The 13,441-nt window shown below is 39.0% G+C and overlaps 1 protein-coding gene across 2 annotated transcripts; it reads right to left on the bottom strand.

Moving 5' to 3' along the window:
• Nucleotides 1–1,328: 1,328 nt before the first annotated feature.
• trh (thyrotropin-releasing hormone) lies at nt 1,329–3,381 on the bottom strand. Of its 2 annotated transcripts, none has more exons than XM_008414034.2 (3): nt 3,250–3,381; nt 2,809–3,028; nt 1,329–2,395 (listed from the first exon to the last, which is right to left on the bottom strand). In XM_008414034.2, exons 2-3 carry the CDS (start codon nt 2,999–3,001, stop codon nt 1,779–1,781), a joined length of 810 nt encoding a protein of 269 aa, XP_008412256.1. In that variant the 5' UTR covers nt 3,002–3,028; nt 3,250–3,381; the 3' UTR covers nt 1,329–1,778. The 2 variants fall into 2 exon arrangements, with proteins under 2 accessions (XP_008412256.1, XP_008412257.1); XM_008414035.2 differs by having other exon boundaries at nt 2,809–3,025.
• Between the last annotated feature and the right edge of the window lie 10,060 nt (nt 3,382–13,441).

The following is a 13,441-nucleotide window of genomic DNA, read 5'->3' as shown; positions in this document are numbered from 1 at the left end:
AAAATTTATTAGTTTGACTAAATTGTGTTTAATCTGTTGAACAAATTGGAACTCTAAAATGTGCTGAGGTGATGTTGCATGAAATAAATCAAAATTTGACAGATAGAGAATAATTACAAGTTCTATGTAAAGTCCAACAGCTCTGTTCTTAGTTTGCTTGTTTCCATTTCTTGTCACCGCTTCATAGCAAACACTGAAAGACGGTCAAAACAAAACTGCTGAAGAGTTTTTGCACAGTTACATGCACTTTACTTTAATTCCCTTTCATACTTAACTCTGCAATTAATTTTTGCTCTGTGCTTCGTCATCTGCCACAGCATCTGAAGGATTTTGCTAGTGACTGTACAATAATTTACATTTATATGAGTAAGTATGGGAAAAATTTCACGTGTCAGTCTGCAAAAACCCAAAAGTTCTGAGCCAACTCAAGAACAATGCAAGATGTTATCTTACTAGTAGCAAGCAGGGCTTCTTAGCCCTGAGGCTGCTGTTGCTAATGAACAATAATATCTCAGCTGCTGTTGTCATGGAAGCGTCCAAATTATACAACCATGTAAATTATTTATTTATTTTAATTTTTACTTTTTAAGTTTTGTATCCAGCTTTAACGTGCCAAAATGTTGCCTGTAGTTATGCTGACCTTTTGAGGCAGATGTTAGTGAGGAACAGGACGTCCTAGCTGTGGTTACCATGATAAAGGTTGACATACCATCTTTTTCAGAATGGGTTTTAAAAGTTTATTACTCTTTTAATAGTTTCATTCCTCAAAGACCATTTTATTTTACTTGTAGAATACATCAAATGAACCAAAGTACCTCACATTTTAACTAATATGGTAGCTTAACTGATGTAATTAAAGGACTTTTGACCTTTGACACAATTCCTACTCAGAGATTAAGGTAAATAAAAATAAAATGTGTGCATTTTTTTTGCTGGTGAAATGTTGACAGTGCTCTGGAGTTGTGTGAAAGTGAACGAGAATTGGCAAAACATTTTTGCCTGAATGTTCTGATGCTTCTGGATAAATTTGCATGTTGAGGACGGATTCCAATTAAAGAGTGGACACTTGACATCATCCCCCTGGTATCTGCCTGCATAAATGACACTTTATAACAGAAGATTGTAATTGGCTGAAAGCTGCGTAATTGAGGAAACAGAGAGCTGCAATACATCTGCACTGCACACGCCTCACATTTTGCTTGTACTGGTTACCAGAAGCATCTTTAATGAACTTCCTTTATAAGGCAGTGTAAAAAATAAAGAGTAACACGTTTAATTTGCTGTAGAATTCTTTATATTTTACATAAGTATAAATAAAACACAAATCAGTCAGTCAAGAGTTTTATTTGATGCAAGCGAGGCAGTTTTCATTAGTTCTGGACTCAGGTATGTCATGTGCCACACTGACAAGGACGTGTTGCCTCACAGAGGCAACATTGCTGAAGCCAGTAATTATAATCTTATATAAATTAATCATAAATATTCTAATGAAAATAATAAACCGTAACTTAACTCAAGAAATAATTAGATTTATATTAGCATATCCCGTCGTCCTAAATCTGTATTTACAGCGAAGTTTAAAGATATTGAGAATAATTACGCACAAGCGCTCCAAAGAAGAATCTCAGACTGATGCTATGCGTTAATGTTACAAACTGTGTGCCAAAGAAAAATGGCTCAAAAGGTTAAATAATTAAAATAAGTTTCAGTTTTTCATATTTCATATTGGATCACGTAGTTTATTGGTTGATAACAAAGCAGAACAGCTGTTTCTTTCCCTACTCTCCTTCCTCCACCTCCTCCTCTGGTGCAAACCTTTTCCCGGGGTGTTGTCTCTTCTCCTCGGCGTGACTTTTGTTGATGTTTTCCAGAAAGTCGAGCAGCAGGCTGGTCTTACTGCAGCTTTCAGAGTCCAAAACGTCACACGGACTGCTGGTGCTTAATTCCGGACTGGAGTTATCCCAAAAGCGTTTTCCTGGGTGCTGACGCTTCTCCAGCTCGGACATATCTTCCTCTCCGTCCTCAGTCCAGTCCGCTTCACCGTCCTCATCTTCGAGAAGACGCTTACCGGGATGCTGGCGCTTGCTGTGCAGCACCAGATAGCGCTTGCCCGGGTGCTGGCGCTTGGAAAGTTCGCTGAGCAGCTCGACGGGGCTGTCGGGAATGTGTCCCGTGGTGGAGCGCTTCCCTGGATGCTGCCTCTTCTGGAACTCCGTGAACAAATGCATTTCGTCTTCGCGCTTGCCGGGGTGCTGTCTCTTTTGCATATCCCAGAACTGCTCGTCGTCGACCACCTCCCTTCTGCCCGGATGCTGCCGCTTCTCCAGGTCCTCGAAGTACCTCTTGCCGGGATGCTGTCTTTTTGTCACCCATTGTGGTTGTGATAAAATCCCATCTGGACAAAAAAGAGTTGAGGACTTGTTTAGTATTGATCTAATACCGACTGAGTCTGTTCTAGCATAGACAAACTGCAGCAAGAGGGATTTTACAGTTGGCGTGCGCCGTGCGTAAATTACGCACAAGACAGCATCTTACGATCCATATTTCCCCAGATCTATGTCTCCCTATCTCTTTAGAAATAGAGAATGCAACAACATTTTGTAATTATTCATTATTTTACGTTTGAGGGGAAAAATAGTTCCCAGGAAATTGTTAAGACAGTGAGGCTTAGGTAACAGGAAATAATATGTAATGCTGGATTTAAACAAGTAAATATACATTTTAAAAAAACAGCATGACCGTATGATGCTGCAGAGTCAACTTTTTTTTTGTGCCGAAAAATATACCCAAACCATGAACTTCACGCACCATTTCTACCGTCTCCATCCTGCAGCTTTTTGAGGATAGACCGTAAGAGGAGGCTCTGTGCTCTCTGTAGCATGAGGTTGTCTATGGTGGTACTTCGGTCCATCTCATCCTCAGCAGGTAGACCCTGTCCATCACACACTGCCAAATTGCAGATCACAAAAGATGCCAGGACTAGAAGGCTTGCCGACTTCATGGCTTTATTTTTTTTTTCCACCCTCTACTAGAAAAAAAGATTCCAGACAAAGTCAAAGTTTTATTACAAATCATGCTTAATGTATGAAGTCAATAAAAGACTAATGATGCACGAATTGCATTGTTTGCTTCTGGACTTTCAGAAACAAAGAAAGCTCATTTACAAGTGCGAGACGCACAAAACCTGCTGTATCCAGGTAAAGTGACCCAAAATCTCAAATCTAGGATTCTGAAAAGCGCCAGACTTACATGAAAAGTATCCAAATTCTCCTCGTCCCCACCCCGAGGCACCGCTGGCAGCGTTGCTAATGGTTTCTCCCCGCTTCTCTCAGCTCTCGGTGACCCTTTAGGCCAGATCCTGGAGGTATATGAGCTGACAACTTATTCGGCTCTGCTTTTATACTTCCCGGTCACTGTCGTCACACAATCCCAGGAGTAATTTTTCAGGATCTCTCGTCCCCACTGATGTCACCAAGTCGTGCGCAACTGGGTTTGGTGAATGATCGCCCCTACAAGGACTGCTTCCCAGTTTAGCTTTTGCGAAACAAAGATAAACCTTGCACTTAGGGAGGATGGGATTACTTTTTTTATTTTATTTAAGATTTTAAGTTTTTACTTATTGATTTTGCGTGATTGCATACTTTTCATTCAATCCGTTTTTTTTAAAAATCTAGTTTGCCTCTTTTCTTCCAGACTTTCACCTTTTCATATATATTTTTTCATCTTAAGGAATCTAAAGGTTTCCTTTGGCTGCAGTGAGATGAAGACCATTTTTATTTATTTTATTACTTTTTTTTCTCCATCGAAACTTCAAAGTCAGAGGAAGCAGGGGGGTGAGCAAAACCCATCTGGCTCTTTAGCACACAGAATTCACATTTAGTCACGATGCAGCTCTGCTGAATGCACCAGAGTCAGGGTCTGCAAGTTTCAATGGGTAAGTGGGAGCAGGGGATACTGAAGCAACTAGAACAGGCACAGTGCAGTGTGGAGGTTTCTATAACAGCTACACATGTTTTACACTTTCTCTTCATGTATTTCAAAACGAACAAAGTTTCAGAAATATCACTCAGATGTATATCATCATATTCCATATCTTTTGTAGTGTGGAATTAGACATGAGACTTAATGTCACTAACCAGTTTAACGAAGAAAATCTAAACATATTCACTTTGCAAAACCGTGTGCACCTCTTGGACCTCTCACATTTAGTCATAACCACAAAAAAAAAAAAAAGCAAATGATTAAATGGCTTTTGAAAAAATATACATACCGTTTACAAAATGTGAAGAGTGTCACTTTTGCAGTCAGCCATCTTTTCTCAGCTTCCCCTGAAGAAAATCTGGTGCAACCAATACATTCAAAAGTCACAGAAAATAGAAACAATAAGTGAACAAGAAGCACCATTAAGTTTTAAGTTTAAAACTGACATCTCAAGCTCTGACCGCATGTTTTTATTCAACTCATCTGAAAATGGAAGGAGTTTTGGTATAGCTCCAAACCTACTAACACATAAAGTGATGGGCAAGAAGAGCATTAACAAGAAAAGTTGCTGAATAACCAGATCCTCCAGGTCAAGGTTGATCAATCTGATCTTTATGGAAGAGAAACAATTAGAAAGCCATGCCTGGAAAAAAAGCACAAGTCCTGCTTACAGTCAAAATTGTATCTCAACTCGCTAGTGACTGAAATACATATGTTCTCATTAAACGCATGCGCATGTAATCTAGTCTAAAGCAATATTTTTCATTAACTCCATACTTGTTTCATCAATGTTTTTTGGTATTTGATTTTAAAACATTTAATCTTATGTCAAGAAATTTGTTTGCTATTTCTGTGCAGCCATCAGTTTAAGATGAAGCCTAATTGCACAGATGCTGATGTACACACACCATTCATCTGACATGGGGGCTGATGTGTCTGCACAGGGGGGCTGAAGACTGAGAAATCATATGCTGCAAAGCAGCAGGAAGCTGTCAGAAATTGGGTCTGTGGGTGGTGGTTGGTGAGTGTGTGATGTTTTTCGTACTGAACTGGTCTTTGGTACATTATCACTTTCTTGCATACAGTTGTTGCTAAGATGCACATTTGTTGATAACAGTTAATTTTGTTTTTGACCGGCAGTATGTGTCCCCCGCAAGAAAATAAATGATTCTGTTCCACTTGGCTTCTTGACTGGATCACTTCAAAACCTTTTGTTATGATCGGTAGGTGTTTGGACTTTTAGTTTCTCTTTTGATCGTTTCTTCATTGTTTATTTCCTGACAGCATTTTAGTTTATCCTTTGTACATTTAGTGCATTTATTCTTTATTTTTGGTGTTTTGGTTTTGTCTATTTAGGTTAGCGTTGCTTTTGGTTTACTCCTTGTATTAACTTCAGATTTTTCCACTTCTGTTCCAAAGTCTCTGTTTCATCTCATCTGTTTAGTTTCCTCCTTCCTTCAGCTCTCCAGCCTCCTTCTCAGCACAACTTCCCTCAGTCATCTCATTTTCTTCTGTCTGGACATTCCCTCAGCTACTTTACATTCACATCTGATTGGCCCCTCTGGTTCCTCTTCTTCGGTATATTTAAAGGGGAAGTATCATGCATTTTTAAAGCACGTAGTACACCAAGCAAGACCAAGCATATAGGCACCACGGAATGGCTGCCATGGGAAATTCAAGGATTCCTCAAACATGCATGAAAGAATCAAAGCGACATTGCAGGTATGGTTTAATAAGGAAATAACATAATAAAATGATATAAAGTTTAAAAAAAGAGTGTTTAATGGGGCACACACCTTAAAAAATTTTTTTGCATAACTTTTGAGAATCATTAAGATGTTTCTATACAGATTTGAGATGGCACCTTGCCTTCTTCTTGGCCAGAAGTGTTTGTTACTCTCCGATTCTTGCCCAGACACATTTTAATTTATTTTATTATTTATCATCAAAATTGATCTCATTAATGGAAAAGTATCGCCTTCCAGTCCAATCGTAGTAAATAGAGTTACCAGGTCCTGTTTGTTTTTGGATTTTTAAAAAATGTTTATCCTACTACAAGTTGTCAGTTTAAGTAATTTCTTTATTCTACAGGTATGGCATTAAGCAGGCCTGCAGCAAGAAATGTGGTAATCTCATTTAAGTCACGATTTAGGAAAGTTGGCGACAACATGTTCCAATTGGGACAGGTTCTTTGAAATAGTTTAGTTTTCTCCTTAACTTAATTCTTCACTTAAATTCTAATACTCAAATTTATTTAATCGCCTGTAATCCAGTGATCACTTATTTAGTAGATTACATAAAGATAGTAAAATGCAGACATATGTAAAGGAGCAAATACTTTTTTAAAGTGCTGCAGTTCTTGATATTTTATCCTAAACTTATGCAAAACTAACTCTCCATCATGCAGTCAGTCCACTTTGAGGATGAAGAACTTCATAGCCACACACAGTCAGGGCTGAAAATAAGTGTGAATTGAAATGACTGTGTAATTCTATAATGACTTGCTGTCAGGGTGCTGTCACATCCAATATTTCAAAGAAGTTCAGACCTGCTTGGTTGAAAACATCAGAGCTGTGGTTGAAATGATCCAGTAGGTTTTGAAAATAGGTTACATGGCAAAGTCATGTTGACTTTTCCCCGTGAGGAAAACAGAGCAGTCTTATATGTATGCAATTTTAAATAAGACAAGTTTGAAAAAGTAAATCAAGCTTACAAAGTTGGGCTTAAAGAAAAGAGTTTGAATAGCACTGTGTAAAAAGTAGCTTGGATCTTTTACACTCCATAAGCAAGCAAGGAATTATTTCCTCCAGCCTCTCTCTGCTTCTATTTGAACTCCTTTGTCTCGAATGAACACACAAAGTGACAGCAGTGCAATTAAAACATATCTGATCCGTGTAGGCGTCCACCTCCTTACACCTGACATGTAAGTCACCACCCTCCTAAGAGACCAAGTGTGTAACAGTACACTCCAAGGATCCAATTAATCTCTCAAGAGAGCGCATTGTTGGATTTTACACCGGGATGAAAAGCCAGTATGCGCCACAGCGGATGAAGGCGCTCTGGTTCTGCAGGATCCGACAAAGTGATGTCTTTCTTTAAAAATGTTGAACAATCGAAGCAGATAGCATGAATGCAGCAGGTGCAGCAGCAATTAGGCTTTTTCTTCCTTTAACCACCATATGGCTGCGATTAAAAGACAGCCTCTTTTTTACTTTATCCATTCTGAAGCATTCCACAAAAAAAAGAGTCTGAACTCCTAGCAATTGGTATTCTGGTCACCACATGATGAGGAGGAAGAGAAGTTAAGAGTGCACGCTGTGCAGTGTGAGAAAATGATAAGAACCATTAGCGCTTTGTCTGTTTATTCTATAGTGTTGAAATATATCCACAGTATGGCAAACTTTTTCATAAGAGGAAACTTTCCACCAAGCGTGTACATACCGTGTTGTTTGTATCTCTGCAGTGATCAAAAGCATTTCCCAAGAAGCTGGAATAGAAGCTAGTAGCTATCTTTAGCTAGTGATGGAGGGCAGTACACAACGGATAAACATGGTCACCTACGAAGTCGTAATGATTCATTGGTCATGGCAAAGCAAACCAACTACATCATACACCATAAACTCATTCACCATGGCTTCCTGTTCTCTATGTAAGAAGGTTTTTGCCTACTTCAAGTTTGTTTCTGTGATGGTTTTCATTATTTAGCACTACAGAAAGTGTAGTATCTTAAAACTGTTTATTAGTTAACTAAATACATTTTATTTCTGTTGTGCCAATTCGCAACAAATGTAAATAAATCAGTAAACTTTATTTATATAGATAAAATCACTTTTTACTTTACGGGGTACAAGAAAAACAAGTTAAAACAGCTTAAAAAAACACAATGTGAATTTAACTAAAAGCTTGTCTAAGTGAAAGTGCCTTATTAGATATTAAATTGCCTTTTAAATTATAAATGTATAATCTCACTTCACTTTATAAGACACAGGTTCCACAGATATAGTGCAATGAACACTCAAATGGATCCTGAATTTAGTTAGATTAATTATTTACATATATTTCAAAATGATCTAAGCAGTCCAGTCATCTTCACTTTACAACGTCAGTTGTTAAAAATTGCATCTCCACTTAAGTCACTTATTTTACAGCAAGGATGTGGCGACAGTGGAAAGGAATAATTTCCTTTTAACAGGAAAAATGTTACAAAACAGCTGACTTGATGGCTGAAGTCGTTATTTTAATGGCTTTGTCCAAGAAAGACACACAACTGAGCAGTTTAGGTCTAAGGCAGCAGCAAAGTGGATTTGATGAAAAACAATGAAATTGTCAGGGGATTAGCAATAAGAGCCCTCGATTACAACAACTGTAATTGATAATCAGGCGAATGGTTGATTGCATAATAAACTGCAGGAGTGCCTTCTCGCAGGAGATGACCCCACCCACCGATGAGAGCCGATTCATACTGATGGAACGCTCAGAGAGGAAAGAGAGACACAAACAAAACAACAAACACCTCAGGATCACGACGCTGATGTGTTGTGTGATTGATTTCTGAAACAACCAAAAACATCATCATGCTGGAGCTTAAATGCCTTCAGAAGATCATATTAAAGAGGCATTACAGAGGAGAGAGAGGAACCAAAGCTGGGTCACCTGAGTGATGCACTTCTTCTAAATTTACTTCGGCGACTTTGTTTCGAAAGCACAGAACAATCAATTAGATTAATGTTGTGTATTGAATATGAGATCAGGTATGTAATTGGGGTGGATCAGGTGAAAGCGGGCACTGAAACCTACTGATTGCTGACTGGTTGTAGGAACATGGGACATCAACTCATTTCTTGGTTTGGAGTCGACAGCAGAACCGTGTTCAGGATTTTGTCCAGGAAAGGAATATTTTGAAGATCTTCTAAGTTTGAGTGAACAGCTTCAGCATCCGGATGTATCTGAGGTAGAGCCACTGCTCCTCAGCATCAAATTGTGACCATTATAGCTCATTCAAATTTAGACCAAGCACAAATGTTAGAAGTCAGGCTTAGTCATCCTATCGATCAGTCCCAACCAACTTCGAACTACATTTAAACACCAGTAGCTGTGTTTTTGAATGCTTTGTCAATTACGAGATTGTTTTTTTTTTGTTTTTTTTTATCTATGTCTCTCAATGAAAATCTTGCTTCAAGGTGGGATTACATCCTGTCTTTTGTCAGGTAGGTCAGAGTAACACCTGCTCTTTCTGTCTTGTGTTTTTGCTTCCTGCTGGAACAAACCAGCCCCTTTCTGAAGGACTCCATGCGGAGCTCTGAAACCCGTGACACTTTCAGCCTGTCACAGTATGTCGTCAAAGGTGGTTTAAAGCTCTTTGTTTGAAAACTAGGAGGGTGTTGAAAATGTTCAAAAAGACCTACACTTATCAGGAGAATCAACCTTAAATTACCTGAGGTGAAGAGAAAGTTAGGTCTCTTCGCCCATGAGCTTGTATTGTTGCTTTTCTCTCTTTGCTTGTTAGCTTTGTTCACTCATAGCTTGTGTTCGTGGGAGTAACATCAAACGGTGTTTACAGACATGAAGACATTTATATCTTTTTGATGTCTTGTTTTTATCTCGGTCTTCTACTGCCCTTTGCACGAACACCTGATTTTATCAGTGGCAGGAAAATCTTAGAATCTGTCTTTCCTAGGTTTTACATCAAATTATTTGCTTGGTAAGAACTTTATCTTCAAATAACCTTTAGTTACAATACATTTTCTTTCATGCTGAATCTTAGTATTTCCATTCTATATTTGATACAGCTGGCCTTGTCTTTCACAGAGTCTCTCTCCTAGACTAAGCTATCAGATGAGCTTTTACAGCGACTAACCGTTTGTGCTGTCTTCTAAAACCGACTCAGTTTGCCTACTGAGATGAAGCCACCATAGTTGCTACTACTGCCATTGACTTGTGTCTTTTCTTTCACATGGAAATTATTCCTGGAACTGTCTCTCTTTTCCCTTTGTGTCTCCGCTTTGCCTTCTCAAACCCCCAGTCAGTCGTGGCAGATGACCGTTCGTACTGAGCCAGGTGCTGATTCTGCTGGAGGTTTCTTGCTGTGAAAGGGGAGGAATTGCTGGAAAATTGATGACAGTACCAGCTGAGAACAGCTCACTGCAGTCATCATTTTTAAAGAGTATGCTGACAAAATCACCATTTGTGAATCCAAATGATTCGGAAACTGTCATAAAACGAGTGAACGGTGGAACGTCCCGGAAGGAAATCACAAACTGGACCTTTGATCACATTGTTAGTCCTGATATAAATCCATGATCTGTTTTGGGGTTTTTGTGCATCTCATCAGACTTTTTACCCCCGCAACATTATTAAGATTCATTACAGGTTTCAAGCGTTTCTTCAATAGTTCTGATGGTGCTGCTGTTGTCACCCACGACTTTACAGGATAACCCAAAGTTAACCTATAATCAGGGATTCAGAGAAAATTTTTTTTAAGTTCTATGACGTGCTTTTTGTCGGTGAACTACATGTCAGCTTAAAAATAGGCGCCGTGTTAATCATCACAAAGACCTGGATGTTTTTTGGAAGGATGTGCTCTACATGTTGATCCTTGCTTGTATTTTTTTCCAACTAAACTTGTTGCTGGGCTTCGAAAAAGTTTCGGATGTTTAACGAGGTGACTTTTATAATATATAACCTATTCTGTCATGCAAATCTTACAAAATCTACCAATTTATTAGAGAAATATATCTCTCTAAAACACGTTCGTTTATTTATGTTATGCATTAAGGAGCCTCTCTGGCAACAGGAGTAGGAAGTGCCCACATGTAAAACCACTCTGACCGACTCATGCTTGATAATTATGCAGTTTGAAATCTTGGATTTATTTGCGCGGCCGCAGAGCTGGGTCAGGAAAATCAAAGCCAAAGTTTCTGACTCAAAGTTAAAAGCGAATGTGAGGACAAGCGGCATAGAACACCTCCGTCCTCATAGGAACGTGGGCAGAGGTGCCAAACTGAGAGACAAGGACTCCAACTGTGACAGCGGGTCTGTGTGAGGAACGTGCAGGAAAAAAGACGGACGGGTTGACGGCAGACATGGGGACAACAAAGCGGCTCAAGCAAATAAATAAACAAGCAGAATAGCCGGTCTGTGCGGATGGCACGGAGAGCGTGTCCCCTGGAAGTGACACTGTCCTGACAGGGGTCACTGCAGCAGGGAGTGAGTGACAGCTAACAGGGGATGCTGCTGGAGACGTCCGGGTGGAAGGGAGCGTGTGTGAAAGAGGAGTGCATCGCAAGTCAGCTCCACAGATTCAGCTCGAGTGACCAGCTGCTTGTTGTCTTTGTGCCGCATGTTAATATCATGCAAAAATTCAAAGGAAAGCTTCTGAATGATGACGCACTCCAGGAGTAACGTCATGTTTATTCACCTTCCTATCTATTCATGGTTGTGCATGATTTGTTTCACATAAAGGGTCTGAAAATGACAGAATATTTTAGATATCCTAAAGTAAACGATGTGTGTGTTATGATAAGGTCTCTGGTTAACTTTGTTACCATTGGTTGGGCTGTTTTTTTTGTGTGGTTTTTATCTTAAGTCAGGTGTGAGTCGGTTCTCTCACGTTTTTCTTGTTTCTTCCTGGGCTGCTGTTTTGTTATAGGATTAAATCTAATCTACTTTTACCTGATTTTTCATCCAGTAACCCCCTAAGAATGCCTGCCTTCCAGTTTCAGTTACTCCTTCGTCAGATCCTCTTGTTTTTCCTGCAAGTTTTTTTTTTATAGCTGAACACCCAGGTTAACAAAATAAAATTATATCTAAACCGTTTTATTCAGGTATTTTTGCTTATTTATCTGCTTGCCCACAGTTTTGTAGGTCTTCTTACAAAATCGACCACTAAACTCGTTTCACACTCAAAGTTTGTACTCTTACTAATTCTTCCTTTGTAATTTTCTCACTTGGAATTTCAAATCCTTCACCAAAGTTTGGGGTTTTTGTTTTTCTCACCCTGTCTAACGCCTTATTTCCTCATTTTTCATCAGACTGTAAGATTATTTGGGGTCCCGAATATATGCAAACACATGAACAGACACACCCAGCAGGAAGGAAGAAAAGGTGAATTTTGCATTATTTATTCTCAGATTTCATTTCTGTCTTTAGCTGTGTGTCTGCTGCTCTGAGAACTCCATTATCTCTCAATAAGCTGTGAAGCGCCTCTGTGTTTCTTCAGCTGGAGTTCATGATTAGTGCGCTGCTACCACATGCTACAGCTCACTTATCATCGGGCTTTCTCTCTCTCTCTGTCTCTACTCCTGCGTGTCTGTCTGCCCTCGGCTCTGGAGCTCTCTATCATAGTCAGCTGGTGTCTGGGACCAGACGTAAATCATGCTAGATTGAGCTGATCTTTCTGTCTCACGCCCGACTAAAATGGTAGATGTGAGGTTTTGAATATTCTATTCTTCAAGAGTGATAAATGAGAAATATTTCAGGGGGAAAATGATGTCTTTTACACTGAGAACACCACAAGAAAGATATGATATTTTTTTTATTTTATTATTACATTTTTTTTTCAAAATATTAAACTGTTGAATCAAAACCTTAAACTTCTACTTTCTGAAAAACAAATACACAAAAAAACCCTGTTGTTTTTAACGCTATTCCCTATTTTATCTTAATTGTAGTTTGAATTTTGTGGGATTTAACTCAGATTAGACAAACAGTTTGATGGATAGTTCTGAGACTCAAAATGTGATTGTTCATCGAAGGTTTTTCTGGGGATTCTTTGGACTCTCATTGTTATGACATATTTTCAAAACTCTAGACTTTCACCATTAGGAAAATTTAAACCCTAAAGCGTCACAACTCTCGACTCGGCAGTAGTCCCCTGGAAGAAAGAGAGAGGGCCCACTTTGTCAGTGTGGTTGGTAATGAAACAGCAATGTGCAGAGGTGCATCCACCCATCAGCACATACAGCAGTAGCCCAGAGTGTTGTTTAACAATCATCCATCTCCTGAATATAACCAGAGGGACTGCAAACTAGGCTGAGTCCATCTCCAGTCCTCAGCTGGAGCATCATTCTGTACAGTTAATCTAATTGGTGGAAATGCTACGTAGTGGCAGAGCAAGTCAAAAATATATTTTTCACTAAATGTAAAAGCCACGACATGCAAATGTTCTCATCCTATCTATTGTTGGCTTTCAATACACAGGATGGAGCCCTTATCCTGTATTTATTGCACTGAGATAAGAAGAAGAAGAAAAAAAAAAACACATTCACAGCATTTTTAAAACATTTCTGTTGGGAGCCATGTAAGGCGATATAACTGTCAGGAAACTGCATTGTGTGCCAGTTGTTTTTTCCAATTTTAGAGTGTTTTTTGCTGTTTATTAAGATATACTTATTTTCAGCAGAAACAGCCCTCTGTGGAAAAGTATAAAAAAACTAAAAAACATTCTATATAGTGAGAAAAA

Source organism: Poecilia reticulata, linkage group LG7 (genome assembly GCF_000633615.1).
Source record: "Poecilia reticulata strain Guanapo linkage group LG7, Guppy_female_1.0+MT, whole genome shotgun sequence".
NCBI lineage: Eukaryota > Metazoa > Chordata > Actinopteri > Cyprinodontiformes > Poeciliidae > Poecilia > Poecilia reticulata.
This window is presented reverse-complemented; position numbering and strand designations above follow the sequence as displayed.

What these genes read in the sequence shown, in the direction of transcription:
- trh (XM_008414034.2), bottom strand. Translation starts at nt 3,001, where the DNA reads ATGAAGTCGGCAAGCCTTCTAGTCCTGGCATCTTTTGTGATCTGCAAT. An exon ending in GGATGGAGACGGTAGAAATG is followed by an intron (nt 2,396 to 2,808) that starts GTGCGTGAAGTT and finishes TTTTTTGTCCAG; the next exon opens with ATGGGATTTTATCACAACCA.